The sequence below is a fragment of the Rissa tridactyla genome, chromosome 4 (assembly GCF_028500815.1).
Source record: "Rissa tridactyla isolate bRisTri1 chromosome 4, bRisTri1.patW.cur.20221130, whole genome shotgun sequence".
NCBI classification, from domain to species: Eukaryota; Metazoa; Chordata; class Aves; order Charadriiformes; family Laridae; genus Rissa; species Rissa tridactyla.
Genome location: NC_071469.1, coordinates 22,769,073 through 22,787,504, shown reverse-complemented (window position 1 = coordinate 22,787,504; position 18,432 = coordinate 22,769,073). Strand labels below are relative to the sequence as shown.

Genomic DNA, 18,432 nt, shown 5'->3' with positions numbered 1-18,432 from the left:
GACTGCGTATGCGTAGGCACACATTTAAAACTGGAGTCGGTGAACAACTGAAAACAAATCAAGCATAACCATTCACAATTGTTTCTTTTTATCCTTAGAAAAAAATATTAAAAAATCTAGTTCTTTCCATTAGGAAGGACTGCAAAGGTAGCAGATCTGTCCTACCAAGACTAAAGCCAAAAGCTGCCAAACTGTACAATTTATACCATATCCTAGTGTTAAGTAACAATCTGAATACTTTAATGTATTTTAAATTTGTTTGAACAAATCTCAGCATGGATATTAGATAACAGAATAATGCAAATTCTTAGATATGTGCAAGGAATCAGTCGAAAAATATTCTCAGGTAAACTACAGATGCTGTATTACTTTGGGGTGCTGACGGCGTGCAGTACTGCCTGCCAATGATTTGCTTGTGAGCCTCGCTGTGAGTAAGGTTCCCTCCTAGGTGATCCGGATAAATGTGCCGGAGAACATTATACAGCATTTTCTGCCAGAAAGAAGGCCAGAAAACTCTTGGCACCGTGAGAATGAACACAAAACTGAGACACTTCATGGACAAATACTTGCAAAGACCGTAAAATCATCCTAAATGGTGTGAGTTACTTTTGCACCATAGACAAATGCATGCAGCCTGGGGATACAGCCTTCTGTGTTCCCAAGACACTTCCATTAAGAGAGACGGTAGTTCCACGTACTCAATGGCAGAAATATAAACACACTTAGCAGTGAAAAATGATTTTAAAAAGTCTGGTAAGATAGACTGAAAATTCTCACCTATCAAAGCTGCAGACAAATAGCTTCTGTTCATATAGTCTATCCAATGGAAAAAAGATATTTAAAATTCCACTACGAATATAAGCACCCTTAAACATGGTAGGTTTCTTTAGACAAATGCTCTGCCACTGTTTTCCCCACTACAGCACTGCTACCTACCTTCAGGTACATTTTGCTATCCGCGCAGTTAGAGGTAAAAGAAAGGATCTCTCTCAAAGAAAACCCTTACTTCATCCACAGAGCTAAAAGCAGTGTTCGTGGAACATTTCCTTCTGGGCACTCTTTATACACATAAAGGGAAAAAAAAAAAGCCACCCTTTGCCATATTTTACAGTAAGCAAATTAATAATCTGAGGAAAGAAAAAAAGCAGCAATTTTCATAGACTACACTCACTGTATGTAGTAAATCGTCATTTTCAAGGCACCAGATGCGCAATAAAGGAGACAGGTTAAAGGAAACAAAAAACATTTGGTTACTTGTTGCCCAGTGAATATTACAAAAGCTGTGCAATTTGCAAGAGGTATTTATTAAGTAGAACAGTTACTCCAAGATGTAGTATCCATCACCTACCTTGTAGAAGGGCTCCATTTCTCTTGAAAAAGGTGCTTCCTGGCCAAATGGGTGGACCTGATGTGCTAAAGGTAATAAGAAATAAGTGTAAAGAAAATCTCATTTACATTAAGCAATTATAAGTTACTATTTGCATGAATTCTTTTTTGTTTTTAAAGCTAATGTAACATCATGGCGTTTTTGCCTTCAAGCAAGGGTCTAAAATTTCATGTTAAAAATAGGTCAATTTGATTCAAAATTCACATTCTCTTCACAAGGAAAAACCTCCTCAGCAAAGCACACGCCCACACTCTCTTAGAGGAAGCAAGAAAAAAGCAATTTGGAAGAAATAATTAAAAAAACCCCAAACAAATCAATGTCAAAATTATTTACTGAATTCTCAGTACAGCAAAATATATGCCTTTTCCCAAAGCCATCTGCTAAAAACCCAAATGCTTTATGGCTTTTACTCGGCCGTAACAACGCGCCACCCCAACTATCGCATCAACCCAGAAAAGCCTTGGCTGGGCAGCTTCTGTGCTTCCACCAGAGCACTTCGCCCACCAAACCCCTCTCAGACAGAGGTCACCCCACCACATCAGAAATCACACTGCTCAACGAGCCGTCCCACGAGCACCAGCATTAATGAAGCTTGGTCTTTGCTGTGTGTGCTTGCTTGGTGGCCATGACAACTCCAGTGAGACACGCCAGCGCCCCAAAGCCCTTCCCTGAACTCGGGCTACCACCAGTTCCCTGTTGGCTTCGCCTCCTGCTCGTGCAGAGGCTTCCCATAGGTAACGGCCACTGAGGGGCCTTTCTTAGGACAAGCATGGCTGAAGGCGAAGAATGGACTCAAACGCATGGAAAGGAGGAGGAAGAGGAGGAGGGAACATCAGTATGATTGAGGTGTTGGTTGATGAGAAGCTCAACATGAGCCGGCAACGTGCATCTGCAGCCCAGAAAGCCAACATATCCTGGGCTGCATCAAAAGAAGCACGGCCAGCAGGTTGAGGGAGGTGATTCCACCTCTCTACTCCAGCAGACCTGTTAAAGCGAGTCCAGAGGAGGACCATGAAGATGATCAGAGTGCTGGAGCACCTCTCCTATGACGACAGTCAGAGAGTTGGGGTTGTTCAGCCTGGAGAAGACAAGGCTCCAGGGAAGGGGGCCTATAGGAGAGCTGGAGTGGGACTTTCTACAAGGCCATGTAGTGATAGGACAAGGGGTAATGGCTTCAAACTGTGAAAAGGTAGATTTAGGTTAGATATCGGGAAGAAATTTTTCACTCTGAGTGTGGTGAGACACTGGAACAAGTTGCCCAGAGAAGCTGTGGATGCCCTATCCCTGGAAGTGTTCAAGGCCTGGCTGGATGGGGCTTAGAGCAACCTGGTCTAGTTGGGAGGTGTCCCTGCCCATGGCAGGGAGGTGAAAACTAGATGACCTTTCAGGTCCCTTCCAACCTAAACCATTCTATGATTCTATGATCCTCTAAACCTTGTTTCCTTTGTTGCCTTGGAGCAGCGCTATGGTGCCATGGGCAATAGGACTGTGGAGCATCCATTACAACAACCTGTGCTGCCGGCAAGCTGGAGAAGAGGGGAGGCTGTGAGGAAGCACCTGATGGCCACCCATACCCCTCCTCTCGGGCAAAGGCACCAGAGCACTGACCCCACCACACCAGAACAGTTCTCCTTCCTATGGCAGCCACGTCTTGTCGGCAGAAGGACCGAAGTCAGCAGAAGTACCTTTCCCAGACATGAAAAGTAACCTTGCTCTTTTCTTAACAGTGCAGATGACTGTTGGCCAGAGGTGTCCCTCCTTCCAGCACGGCACAGCTTGCCCTCCCCAGGGAGATCCACAGGCAGTGCCAGCCCAGAGCCAGAGTCCCACCACTGCTGCTCTTGCTGTGTGGGGACTCCTCGACCAGAGAGGCACCACCTGCAGGAGTTCACCAATTGCATCCTAGGGCTGTGGCACAGCAAGTATTTTAAAAGCACAGTACCTAAGAAAGTAACTAAAAACATGGATAAGATTTGTTGCAGCATTCTCAAGGCAGGTGGAAGAGACAGATTGGCAGGGGGTCGGAATGACCTGTAGTCATGAAACAAGTTTCAGAGTCCTCTAAAGCTTGAAGACGGTCATCGGTATTTTAATACCCTAAGCTTTTATTGAAATTAGTATCACGAAACTATGCCATCAATATGAAAATAGTTGCCCTATACCCAAATTCAAGCACAAATTAAAAGCAAAGGACTAAATGGCCTTCGGTAAGATTACTGTAAGGCACTCTGCCTTTTTAAGGTAATCCACCTTCCTCTCTGGATGCAAAATGTGAACTGATCACCACACGCCACGTCTCTTGAAAGTTACTTTTGTCTCCTCTCGAGTTGACTACCGCTACACGAAATGCAATGAAATGGAAAACAGATGTTGTCTATTACATCAACAGCATTAGCAAAGTTCTGATAAAACGCCATATATAAAAAACACGCTGCTTTCACAATTATTCTGCGGAGACTCTTGTGCTAACGTATAAAAAGTTCACTGTGTTAAATACAGACTGTAAAAGGATCCAAAGCAACTACATGAGTAATAAAAGCCTTCGATATTCCTGAACAAAGAAGGGAGTTGAAAGAGAGAGAGAGACCAAAATGACCAAAAAAGAAGTTAAGTAGGTCTACATTCATAAGTGCTGGAGTGCGCTGGGGCATGCGCTCGGCTGAATACACACACTCACTTCATGGGGCTTAATGTAACCAATTGTTTGCGCTCCTTATAGCAAGCACCAGCTCTTCAAGTGTAGCTCCTCAACTCACATGAAGGTCAAGAGCTGTTGAGGGTATTCACACTCCCGTAGGACAAGCCCACAGTTCTACAGTGCATCGGAGTCCAGGATAATCTCCAGGACAGGACCCATCAAGCTACAAGTGGAAAGCCGTAGCGTAGTCCTCATGCTGTACAAATTTGCCACAGAAATCAGAAATCACAGTATGGCAACTATACGCCTCTGAAAAGCCCAATAAAAAAAAAAAATGGTGAAATTCTGAAATGAAGCCATAGAAAAAATTTACTCTCAGGCTGCTGTATGCCCGTACGTGGGTGGAAGAGGGTTAAAGAAAGGAGAGGGAAAAGCATATATATTTGAATAGACAAAATGTCTCCACTAGAGAAACAAAGCCATAGTGATTTATCTTATTTTCCAACTTGAAAAAAGGCCCAAGGCTCTCATAAAAAACTCCATCTGATTCAGCAGAAACCCACATGAACTGAGAAAATTAACTGTGCCTTCCCAGGGAAGGAAGCTAAAGAATTCAAGCATGTAAATAATATACCGCAGCGACCGGTCAAGCCTTTCAAACAACAAACTTCTGTGTTTGCAGGGCTTTGCTTAAATTTAGCTATGCCTCTTCTGTGTCGGATAAATTCTCTTTCTGTTCCCAAACTTTTGCATGGGAAGCCTCAGATGGCATTAATTATTAAAACATATTTTAAGCTGAGAAATGACAGAGTTAAACTATCTCTCACTTTAAAGTGTTCAAAAGCTGCTTTCTCCCTGTTCCAGATTAAGAAACCATTTAAAGAAGTTCATTCTTCTAAGGACCATCTATAACAAAGAAACATTTGGCCCATCCCAGGCATTTTTTCAAACCAATTGCTTCTTCAGTGTAGTCTGTAACCTACTGGAGAAGGGTGGCTTGTTCTCCTGTAGAAGTAACTGTATTCTGTATTTAGGCAAAATGAAAATGAAAAATCTGATTTTAGAAATTTCTTTTGTTATCAATATATGCTGTGAGATTCATATTTATGCAATTAGCATTATTGATGGCAGAGTTTTTCCCAAAACTTACCAACTAAACACACTGACCAAAATAATATTTAATTTCTAATAAATCCCCACAGAGCTACTAAAAGAAAAGCAGTAACTAGTTTGAACTTTCAGATCAGTGCAAGAAATTTGTGGCCTAATACATTTTTGTTACACACAGGTTTGGACCAACTCAACTCCCAGCAGCAAATGAGCAGAGGGCACTTGGGGATGAGAGGAGGGGGGAGATGGACTTGGATCAATCATAAAGAGCTGAGATTTCAAACTACTGCCTTGAAATAACACGAATTAGTATAGTTTATGGATAAGATGACACGTGAAACACCAACAGTTACCTGTCAAGGACCATTGGTTTGATTTGCAGAAAATACTATCGTTTCAAGCGTACCCTCAGCCAAAGGGGTGTCCAGGCTGCAACAGTATTTGTAGCAAACGCATAAAACAGGATCCAAGAGTGCAAGTTCACATCCATCCAGTGCAGGATCCACCTCTCCCTGAAGCACAGTCATTGTCACTGCGGCATCCGTGCACCACCGCAGGGAGCAAATGAAGTATTCACACGCTTGCTGAAAACCAGCAGCTGGGAGAACTGAGGACTAACGGTGTTTAACCCGTGAGAATCTGCTCGCATGAAACGAGATACCTGGAACCAGGAGCCACCGCTGATCAAACCCAGCCTTTCCTGGGGATTCGCTATTGATTTTTAATGGCAAGTGGGACTTGATTTCCACTCAAGGCAAGCGATGAACTGTTTTTCCTCTGATGACACAACCAGTGGGAAACTTTGTTGTGCTGCAGGGCCCCAGGCAATGGGAAGCCGCCTGACCGAGGGCTAGCAGGGATTTTTCTGAAGGGAGGCTTTTCCATAGGAAAATGTTTCTTTGCTGAAATCTAAAACATTCCATGGGAATGTGTTGATTTGGACACCACTTATTCTGGAAACCGGGCCGACATGAAGGCTGGCTGGCCGGCCAGCCAACGAGGGTCGGTGGCAGCCAGCCAGCCCAACCAGAAGCTCCCAGGGCATACAGAAGCAATAATGCATGTGAGCCCTCCCCGATTAATTATTTCTACCAAAATGTCTGCCACACATTTATAAAAATCTTTAAAAGGTGCCTAGGCTTCAAGAGACTTAAAAACGGAAATATAAACCCTTTGTCTTCTGGAATTCACATTAGAGCAAGGAGACTGCAGTTCCCAAAGCCAAGCGCTAAAAAAAAAAAAGGCCAGGGTATGAATTCTCTCTCACAGTTGCAGTATTTCACAACTATGCCAAAAACTCTCACAGGCCTCTTTGTCAGAGAGGCCTGATTAATAGATTTAAAAAACCCAAACAACTAAAAATTCAAAACAAATTCAATTGTGTGGGACTACACGCCACAATTAATGGATGATGAAAACACAGAAGAAAAGCAATAAATATAGGCCAATGACTGTGTTACCAAATACGTCCAGAGGGTGATGGTAAGGCAGGAGGACACAGAAAGGGGGGAAAACAAACAAAGAACCAACAACTCCCCTCTCCCCCCCCTGAAGCATGGGGCTATTAGTCCAAAGAAGGAAGGCCCAGAGGGGAGGCAGGGAAGATGCTCCACACACACCTTGGCCCACCGCAGCCATAGAGGTGGTAGGTTCAGCTGCTGGGGCATAGCTGGTGCCAAAGCAGACCCTGGCTCTCAGGAAAGCTTGGAGTACAGGGTAGGACAGCTCGGTAAGGGGTGGAAAGATGAAACGGCGTCAGCTGTAAGCTAACAAAATTTGCACACAATATACCCAACACAGAGCCTGCAGTAAGCAAGCAGCTGCTAGACCACAAACAGGCTGCAGTGGCACGGAGGATCCCCTCTCCAGCTTTACCAGTGTCAAAAATGACGGGCACAAGCAAAGATGACTGACTGAAGCGCCTCTACATGCAGCTCAGCCTATGGACTTTGCAAAAAGGTGTGAAGAAATACAACTCTTCCTCTCCCGACAAGCGCGGTAAGTTCCCAGTAATGGAGAACAAGTGGATGGGAGAGCACCCGATTCACCGCAATCACCACCCTTACCCCAGGGCCGACAGCAGCTATCAGGACAGAAATATATTTGAAAGTTCCCAACAGCAGAAGCTGCAGGTGCCAGATGAAGGGAACAAAGGCATTGCTGTACCCGCACTGTTAAGTACTCCATTATCAACCATCCACAGTGCAAAATACTTCAGTGCAAGTCTCACCTACGCCTCCAACAAATAACGAACTGAAGGAAATGTCAAGGACACCAAACCTAGAAACACCAAACACTTTGTCAACGAGTAACCAACGGAACATCTTGCAAGTACAGAAACACACCTCTGAAAGTTTTTGAAAAGCAACAAAACTAATCTATGTCCTTTGATAAGGACATAGAGTGTATCATCAGCAAGTTTGCAGATGACACCAAGTTAAGCGGGAGTGTTGATCTGCATGAGGATAGGGAGGCTCTACAGAGAGACTTGGATAGATTGGATCAATGGGCCAATACTAACAGTATGAGCTTCAACAAGGCCAAGTGCCGGGTCGTGCACTTGGGCCACAACAACCCCATGCATCACTACAGGCTTGGGGAAGTGTGGCTGGAGAGCTGCCTGGCGGAAAAGGACCTGGGAGTTCTAATTGACAAGAGGCTAAACACGAGCCAGCAGTGTGCCCAGGTGGCCAAGAAAGCCAATGCCATCCTGGCTTGTATTAGAAATAGTGTGACCAGCAGAAGGAGGGAGGTGATTGTCCCCCTGTACTCAGCACTGGTGAGGCCACACCTTGAGTATTGTGTCCAGTTCTGGGCACCTCAATACCAGAGAGATATCGAGGTGCTGGAGCGAGTGCAGAGGAGGGCAACGAAGCTGGTGAAGGGCCTGGAGAATAAATCTTATGAGGAGCGACTGAAGGAGCTGGGACTGTTTAGTTTGAGGAAGAGGAGGCTGAGGGGAGACCTCATCACTTTCTACAACTACTTGAAAGGACATTGTAGAGAGGTTGGTGCTGGTCTCTTCTCACAGGTAATTAGTGATAGAAGAAGAAGGAATGGGTTCAAGCTGCAACAGGGTAGGTTTAGGCTGGACATTAGGAAACAATTCTTCCAGAAGGAGTGGTCAGACACTGGAATAGGCTGCCCAGGGAAGTGGTGGAGTCACCATCTCTGAATGTGTTTAAGACTCGTTTAGATGCGGTGTTGGGGGATATGGTGTAAGGGAGAACTTTGTGGAGTGGAGTTGATGGTTGGACTCGATGATCCCAAGGGTCTTTTCCAACCTAAATGATTCTATGATTCTAAACCACAATTATTCTCATGTTTAAGTTGCTGAGATAACAACAGCTGAAGGTGCCTTTATCTGGCTGGAGCCCATGAAACCCTGTATCTAGTGGCAGCAGGGAATGATGCTCTTGACAAGTACATTCAGCTCCCGATGCAAGCTGGACTCAGACTGTTACCATACCGTATTAAAATGTGCATCAAATTAAGCTGGAAGATCATAATTTTTACCATTCCTGGAGAATTAAATTTAGGATGGGGTGGTAACTGAAAAAAGCTTAAGAAGTATACTTTTGTGGGAATACGGCATCCTTTGATGCTGGAAGATGAACAGTAGTTCCTTACGGCAGTCACCCTATGTAAGGCATGAGAAATATTCATGACTACAGCAACGAGCTGCCCTCTTGGCGCCCACACTGCACAAACGCAGTCTGCAGAGTGGCTGTCGGATGGCACGGGAGGAGGTCGCTTGGTCCAAACCACACCACCACGAGCTTGCAGAGTGAGCATGGGAGAGACGGCATCTCATTCTGATTGAGGACTCCTCTAAGGCTGTCAGTTCTTCCCTGCTTGCACCGGAGAGCTCGGATGCTTCTATTGGCACATCAGCTCCGTTTTCTACACTCAACTTTAATGCCGTTACTGGACAGGGGCTAACAAGACTACTGCACTGCAAAAAAGGGGTTAATGCTCTACACCTGGGTACATAACCATAGTTGTATTAGAGACTTTATCACTCCTAATATAAATTTTAAGCAATACAGAAGCATTTAGATACTGACGCACCTCTAACACGTGCGTTTTGTTAACAAGGAAAAAAAAAAATTTATAATCCCTGCCAGCAGCTCGCTGGCAGTTAATATCACAATTAGTGATCACCTAGCAACAGGCAAGCAAGCTTCCTCTCCAATCAAAGGGAAAAAACCTCTACTAACCTGGGCTAATGACAATACATTAAAAAATATCTGGTTTTCTGTTAGGTTATCTGTTAAGGTATTTCCTGATTTTAATGAAAGCTGATTACTTTAGAGATTTTAAATATATAAATCCATTACTCTATCTTCTTGAATTTTCGATAACTGACAAAACATTATTCTTAAAGAGATTTATGAATTCACAATACTAATTTTTAATTTATGAAGGCTGATCTAATATTCTGGTAATGCTTCTCTTTCCTCTGCAATTCCCTCTTTTATTGTCTCTCGGTATCTCTCACTTACTGCGACATGTGGGATCAAGACTAAGCTCCTAGACGGAGTCTTTCTCCGTTTCTCTAGGGTGTCTAACACATTTTTGAGCGAATAATAAAATTTTGATCTCTTGCGCACTCTAAATGAGTTTTCTATATGACACGACTGCCAGAGGGATTACATCTAAATTTTTATTAAAGACAAAAGAAAAGTTGCTCAGGAAAGCTATTCATGAACAGAACACCTGAAAATAAAGTTTAATGTTACTTTTTGAAGGATGAGTGGCAAGTTGACCAAATCTTTACGTTCTCCAAATAGCCGAAGCCATTCCTCTGCCACTGTCTCCACTTAAAATGAGTAATAAAGCAAGAAAAGAGAGAGAGAAATAAAAAAAAAAAAAGGATAAAAAAAAAAGCTTCTCAAATTTCCAGAATTAGGGATAAAAAGGGTAATTCTTAATTTCAAGAAAAACATGGTCATGTGTCTTTCAGAGCCCATCAATGACTCTGCTGTGGTGCTCAAAAGCAGCTCTCACTGCTGATGTGATATATGAAGCCTTCTTGTCCCCCTGGTGAGACTCTGTAGCCCTCAGCCAGAATTTTGGACTTTGCTGAGAGCCGAATATGTATTTATGGACAACAATGGAGGATTTGTTCTTTAAATAAATAAAAAAAATCATAATTTCCATAGAGAGTTATTGTTTTAAAAGAGATGGCTATTTGAGGTATGCCAGCCATAGTGCAAAACGCAAATTTCTCACTAATCTGTGTTTAAATATTTTAACACATTTGTTGTGAACACATTAGAATTCTAGGCTGAATACTGAAATAGGAAAAAAGTCCAGATATATTTGAAAATGCATGGTGAGACAACTGTCCTATGTTACTTTTAATTAAAAAAGATTTGTCTCCATTGGGAATTGGGAGATGCTGGCTATCAGCCTCCAATTCTAATTCTGCCTTTACCACTGAATCACACAGTGACTTCAGGCAAGTCACTTCGTCCTTTCTGTCTCATTATTTCTCTTCTTTCGTGTTAAAACCAGGAATAAATTCTTGCAACATAGTCTACGTATCTCTGGGAGGAATAAAGAATTGTTAAGTAACGACAGAACAGGTGAGGGAATAGTCTTTTGGAGTGCATGCAGTTAAAGAAGGAACAACACAGCTCACTTCTAGAGCACGGGTCGTTATTTGTTCCTGCTTTCCTGATTTTGAAGTAAGGAAAAACACCGCAGGTTATTTCACATGATGTAGTGCTGTGTTTCTCCTTATTTCACACTGCTATTAAATGGTTCCTAGACTATATATCACTAGATGAAAAATTGGTGGTCGTCAGGCCAGGGAAACTGAATTCAGAGTTATCTAAACTTGATCATGTGCTGCGGAGCGTGCCTGTGCCAGCTCATGCAGGCACTGCACGTCAGTCCCCTGAAGCCCAGATGAACAGAAGATCCTGTTTCAGACAGCCATTGGCCTCTCAGACCACAGAGGACCGTGGCCTCTTTTGGGCCATAGCAGCACCAAACGCTGACTGGGCCAGTGGGGAGAAGGTTGATTCTCTTCTATTCTACAAAATCAGAAATGCAGCATTACAGTTTTCCGACAATACGCCTTCGTTTGCTGCAAAACAAGTGAGGGGGAAGAAGAGGTTCATTTCTGTCTTGGTTTTACTGGATTAGAATTGCACTGGAAGAAAAAAAAAAAAGCCTTTGATCTCAGATTCCACAAAATGAGTCCTAGCAATTGCCAATATCTAGGTTGACCACCATCCAGCGTGACCTGGACAGGCTGGAGAGCTGGGCAGAGAAGAAACTAATGAGGTTCAACAAAAGCAAGTGCAAGGTCCCCCACCTGGGGAGGAAGAATGCTAAGCACCAGTATAGGTTAGGGGCGGACATGCTGGGAAGCAGCTCTGAGGAGAAGGATCTGGGGGTCCTGGTAGACAGTAAATTATCCATGAGCCAACAATGTGCCCTTGTCGCCAAGAAGGCCAATGGCATCCTGGGCTGCATAGGGAAGAGTGTGGCCAGTAGGTCGAAGGAGGTCATTCTCCCCCTCTACTCTGCACTGGTGAGGCCACAACTGGAATACTGTGTCCAGTTCTGGGCTCCCCAGTTCAAGAGGGACAGGGAATTACTGGAGCGGGTCCAGCGTAGGGCAACCAAGATGACTGAGGGATTGGAGCACCTCCCTTATGAGGAAAGGCTGAAAGAGCTGGGACTCTTTAGCCTGGAGAAGAGAAGGCTGAGGGGAGACCTTATTATGGCATACAAGTATCTAAAGGGTGGGTTGAAGGAGGATGGTGCCAGAATCTTTTCAATGGTTCCCAGTGACAGGACGAGGGGCAACCGGCACAAGTTAGAAGATAGGAAGTTCCGTTCAAATACACGGAAAAACTTCTTTACAGTGAGGGTGACAGAGCACTGGAACAGGCTGCCCAGGGAGGTTGTGGAGTCCCTTTCTCTGGAGATTTTCAAGGCTCGCCTGGATGCAGTCCTGAGTAATGTGCTCCAGGCAATCCTGCTTTAGCAGGGGAGTTGGACTAGATGATCTCTAGAGGTCCCTTCCAACTCTGAAGTTTCTGTGATTCTGTGATTCCTTTTAAACTTGATGTAAAGAGTCTGGTTTGATAGTTAATACTACAGCAGACAAGGCTCTAGAGAACTTGCTCTGGAGAACCGCAGCCTGCTCTGGGTGACCCTGCTCTGGCAGGGGCGTTGGACTAGATGATCACCAGAGGTCCCTTCCAACCCCTGCCATTCTGTGATTCTGTGAACTTCCACACTGATCACCTGAGCGATTGAACCGCAGTGAAACTGCAGAGCTGCCACCCAGGTTCAACACTGCAGAAGCTCTACTAAAAGAAGCATTTCTCCCTAATTGAAACTGATTAAATTTTTAAAAAGCCCAAGGTCACCCAACTGACTTCTGTTATTCTAGTCCTGAATTCTCCGTTTATTATTTTTGTAGAACTTCAAATAGCATTGCTGGTAGACCTGCCTGGATTTCATAAATACTTTCTACATGAGGCTCCCACTCACATTTCTAACCCCGGCTTAACCATGGCCAGTCAGTCAGGTGGACTTGAGATTAACGATATGCACATCTCTGCTAGAACAGCTTGTCACCCATTAGTGCGAATATGCTACTTGTTAATTTTAAAGACACCAATGTACCTTGAACATGCACAAAGTTATAAACACGTGCATACGCGAAAGGGCAAATCTGATCTCCAATGAAACAGAAATAGATGGTAAAAAGGAAGGAGAAGCCTTTAAATCCCTCCCACCCCAACTTGCTTCATGTCGCTTGCTGAAATTCTTGTTTATCCGGTACGGTGCGATTCCCCATTTCACCAATTTAAGTACTAAGGAAACTCAAAACTAAGCATGACCTGCAGGCTGCTGCCAGGATGAACTCCCCCTCCACCACTTGCTCAAAGCCAAGGCACTTACCAGCTGAAATTTTCCATACTTGGTCTTTCTCATTAATCTTGAATGAATGTGGTTCAGATGATTCAGAACTAATCTGGCTTCTGGAATTACAGCAGCAGAGGACAAAACGAATGTTTAACCTCTCCCCTGGAACATTTAACCTCTCCCAGATGCTGAGGGTATTTTTCCCTGGGAAGCTTAATGTGCTTATAGGCTCTGCAGCACTGCTGCAGAGGAGCGTGCAGAGATTGCAGCCGCAGGCCCATACACCAAAGTGTTTGATGCACAGGTCAGAAAGTTACGTAAAAGCAGAAAACATGACGACGACAATAATAACAAGAAAACAAGAAGTCAAGTACTCATGTATTTGGAAAGCCCCAGTTACATTTTTTGATTCATCTCAATTCTACCTCTTCCGGCGTATCTACTACCCGAGTCCTGCATTCAACGGTCACACTCTTACGCCCCAGAAGATCAGTGCCTGAGGATCCCACTGCACAGCGTGCGAGGTGCTCAAAAGATGAATGACAGTTTGTGGGTGCTTCTGTCACCAACACAGAAGTTTGATGCATAAATACCAAGTTATCCTTAGAGGTACATTTTTAGAAATAAACTGCTAAGGCATAAAAAATTTAGTAGCAAAATTTGTCAGCTTTCACTCATTCACATTCCTGTGATTACTCAGTTTGAACAACTCAGAGCTGTATTTTAGGGACGGGGGAGGGACAGACCAACACTCACATGAAATTACAGCACCTAACACCAGGCTGTTTCACCTCACAGTCTGGATCTACAGATGTAACAAAAGAGGGAAGAGAATATAGTATTTTTTTGCATTCGGAAGCATTGTAGAGACATCACCTGGATCAATTCTCCCACCCACAGAGCTACAGAGATACCATTTCCATTCACAGAAAGGAAAACGTACACACAGAGATAACAACGTACCTCCAAAAGACCCAGTAAACCAAGGCAGACCAGGACCTGCCCCCGGACGCCCCAACTCCAGGCCCCCGCTGACAACCCACACTGCAATTGTATGAAGGCTCCTCATCACTGACTGACATTAGTTGCACCTACCAGAGTTCAGTCCTTTTCCTAAAGAGCTCCCAAATGCCTCAGGTTGGATGCAGAGGAAATTAAAAGCAGAACTATAATATGCCCTCCACTGTACCGTAAATTTAAAGCAAACGGCACAAGTTTGACTAAATTGTATCTTATCAGCCCAATCCAGTCAGGAGAAGATAGAAATTTTCTATTTATACCAGAAAAATCCTCGAGTCAACAAAGCCTCAAATTCAAGGGGCAGAGAAGATGCGACTTCACAGGTATTTACACTGCAGAAGCTGCCTAAGCCTCTTCCCTCTTTACAGCCTCTGCCAAAATAAAGAAGCCCCATTGAACTGTGGCTGGGAACTGTACGTGATCTGTTCTTCTCTGGTGTCCAGAACACTCAGCACTCCTAGTTATTTTTACAGCAGCAATAACCACAGCACCCAACTCCCAGTATCTTTTACTTAACATTTTCAAAGCAGAGCTATGAAATAATGAATTCTGCATGTTCTGCAATTCTAACTGTAAACAAATACGCAGAGGACTTCATTTTGACTCATTTTTAAATTATCTTTAGCCACGTTCATCTTAGTGGAAAAATAAACCTCTCACCTGTAATGGGAAATAAAATTCAGTGTGCATCTTTATCCCTAATCCTTACCTCTCCAAACAGCTGTTCAGCCTGTTGAGAATACTAACATTATACTTAATAATATTTTAATAATTTTCTCAAGTTACAATATGACCTGCATGAATGAAGGAACTCAATAAGGAAAAGAAAAGCTGACCTTCACATAACTTATCGCAAGAAGTCACCCCTCTACCTTTAAGCCAGCAATTCTTCATGCAACCGATGAAGCCGATGTCTCCCGAGAAGGAGACTACTTTTCCAGAAACCTGTCTTACAACACTGTCATTTCAAAAAATCTTGGCTTCCTCGGCGGAACCTGCGATCTGGTCTACATTTCCCTCCATTTGCTGCTTCTCCTCAGCTGTTTGTGCAGAAATTGGACATGACTCATTAAGAGCACACTGCTCTTCACTCTGAGATTCTCAGCAGAAACCAGAGCTGTAGAAATAAAGGCTGTATGAGGAAAGGTGAAGGTGGGCAGGCAATTGCTTTTGTGATGAGATACTAGTTTCTACATCTCTGCTTTCATCACTAAAAGTTGCAAATATCTAAGTTTACTGTTTCCACATGGTGTATCTAAACAGCAGTTTGGTAACAACCTTGTTCCAAAACACAAAGCCTAGGAGGAGAGTTTAGGCCATTCACTCTCTCTTGATAAAACTCAAGAAAGTTAAAGAATAAAACCAAATATGACAATCCATCAATCCCTTGTGCCCCTTGCCGAACAGCTCTGGTTTAACAGCCAGTGGAGGAGACCACAAGCTCCCTCCTCAATGAACCAAGAGGGTCTGGGAGGTCCATCTGCTGGTGGGCAACCCCAAAACCAGAGGTATTTCACTAACGAAGAGCACGATCTTTGCGGGCACTAAAAGGAGCTGCTAAGGATGGGCATGGCTATCCATCAGATACTGTGTAATTCTCCTTCCAGTTGAATCAGTGTCTGCCATGCAGTCGCAAGAAATCCTCATTAGTATTAACTAGCAAAAATATGTTCATGAGTGTATGTGCACTCTCACTCTCTCTCTGTAATTAATCCCTGGAGTAAAGCAGTTCCTTGGATCATCTCAAACATAGAAAATCAATGAGTTAGATTACAGGAAACAATTAATTATGGTTCACTGATGTTTAGAAAGAGACACTGACACCCTGACATCCCCAGATAGCATTTGTGCCCTCTAAAGCAGCAAATCACAGAAAGCAACAAACTACGCTTTTCAAACATCAGATGACCTCAAGCTTGCTCATTCTAGTGAAATGATACTAATCAGTCATAAAATGAATGGGACATAACCTTTTAAACATTAAAGAGGCAATTAATTTATAGCGCATCCATTTACTACAACCAATTAAGCAGAAATATTTTCTTCACGTGTTAGTGTAACTTCTGACAAATCATGGGGCGGGGGAAATGAAACAAATGACTTTGCCAAACCACTCCAGTTAATTCTCATGTTAATGGTTTCGTTGCTATTCAGGTTTCTTTTTTTCAGTGTCATCTACAGTGCATCACTGAATTTTCCCGCCAACACACAAAGGACTGAAAATAAGTAGGCATAAACTGGAAAGCAGTAAGCCCGGCCATTGGCAACACTGAAGCACCCAGAGAGCTGCCTCTGCTGGGTGCGGCAAATACCACCTGCAGCTCTCAGTTCAACTGCAACACGCTCAACCACCTTTTTAGAAATCCTTGGGCCTAAATTTTACATCGCAGAGCAACATGACTTGAAGTGAAGCAGGACTTGGATGGTATCAGCAGAAAATGCTGTCATCTCCGTGCACTCTTTACCCTTTTCAAACAATTTTTGCTGACCTACAAAGAGGACTTGCCATTCTGTCTTCATTGCTTACCCCTGCCTAAGCTGTCTCCTCCCCCACGTTATCCCCTTTGCTGAATCCCTTTTGGGTTTTATTATCGTCTTTATCCTACTTCAGAAAGTTTATGGCTATTTTGTAGAGCCCTTAGCATCTCCGCATGGGACAACTTCATAACTAAAGCTTTATTAAGCCATTTAGACAAGTCCCATGGACAGGATGAGAGCTTGCATTCCCTCACCAATCTCCCTTCTCCCTATTTGTGTGGAAACTCTACTGGTGGGTTCGCCTCTTGGTCTCTCATTCCCTCTTGGGGGGACTCTAGAGTAGGTTGTGAAGTCTAGAAAGCAGCAAGTCAGATTTACTAGATTGTATGAGAGCAGCATAATGGAATAAAAAACAAAATGGACAAAAATGTAGCATTTAACAAGTGCTTTGGATGGGAATTAAAACATGTTTATAAACAAGTCCAAAGAGAACAGCTCAGCTCCAAGAACAAAGAGCAGAATGTCCTATTTTAATGTTTTTGTCTAGAGAAAAAAGGTCCCCCCTATTAAAAGAGGTTTTCTCAAAGAGCGTATTTCCCATACAACCCAATCTTGCCCATTATTCATGTTACAGTAGCTTGGATGGCAAGATGATGCCCATCAACCTCTGAGTGCCATACTGGAAGGCAACTATAAGCATTTGCCTATGAAAGGAGGTTTAACAAGGGCTCGTGTGAAATGCAGCAGTGAGGGAAATCAAGAGAATGCCAGAACTCACTACTCCATGTCAAGAAACTCCCCTAAACTTGTGGGCATAGCAAACTGAAAGCGGGGCTTTTGAGCCTGACTAAGCAGGTGTTTCACACTGAGAAGTTCCACTGAAAAAGAAAAGGAAAGGAAGGAGAGGAGGAAAGGAAGGAGAGAAGGAAGGAGAGAAGGAAGGAGAGAAGGAAGGAGAGAAGGAAGGAGAGAAGGAAGGAGAGAAAGAGAGAAAGAGAGAAAGAGAGAAAGAGAGAAAGAGAGAAAGAGAGAAAGAGAGAAAGAGAGAAAGAAAGAAAAAGAAAGAAAGAAAAGCTGGTAACAGATACATTCGTGATCCCTCCACACGTTCTGAGTCTATGCCACCCCAGAGAAACAGCTTCCCTCTTGGGAAGGGCAGAAAAAGAGCCACCATTTCATGCAGTCTTGCAGTTGTGAATATACTAAACCAAAATACTTCCTATAAAATCCACAGTGTCTGTCTGCAGTTCTTCCTTTTGAAATTCTTTTTCTGGAGGGAGAGGGAGGGGGAGAAGCCCTCTTTTTCTGCTGTCTCCAAGCAAGCTCTAGTCTTCAGCCCCAGACTATTTATACCAGGAGTGCGTATCGTGGTCTCTTCAACAGGGCGGCAGGACTTAGTGCCGGCTTTCCTCCCAGAGGAAGGGAACGATGTACACCACTATGGCACTGACAGGAGATGGAGCTTTTAATTGAACCAGGAACTGCCTGATTTGCATCTCTGAGCAGGCCAACAAACAAAAAACTGTCTCTGAAACTCCTCTATAGGATGGGTGGTGAAAAGGTGACTCCGGTGCTGGTCTCATAGTAACCAACAGAAAAAGTTTCCTCAAATTAAAAAAGGGAGCTCAATCTGCCTCCTTTCCTTGGCTTCCCTTTTAAAGAATACAAATAAGCTTCCTGAAAAACAACGGGCCTTTTGATGAAGCAATAGCTTTCCTCCGTGTTTTTGTTTGTTTGTTGAAAACACTTTGATTTCGCAGGAAGCACTAACAAATGCAACTGGGGATCAACTTAGTTAAAGAACCTTAAAAAGCAACAGGACACACATCTCCCACTTCAGCCACTAAACTGGATTGTCTCACTGGCTCGAGCAAAACTGCTGAATTATTTCCCTAACAAAAGA

At 43.6% G+C, this 18,432-nt stretch overlaps 1 protein-coding gene across 5 annotated transcripts in view; it reads right to left on the bottom strand.

Moving 5' to 3' along the window:
* FOXN3 (forkhead box N3) overlaps positions 1-18,432 on the bottom strand; it is a 215,787-nt gene that overhangs the window by 75,353 nt on the left and 122,002 nt on the right. For all 5 annotated transcript variants that reach the window (XM_054200089.1, XM_054200090.1, XM_054200088.1 and 2 more), the window contains exon 4: positions 1,349-1,413. In XM_054200089.1, the coding sequence (XP_054056064.1) occupies positions 1,349-1,413 (65 nt within the window). The remainder of the gene's footprint in view (positions 1-1,348; positions 1,414-18,432) is intronic.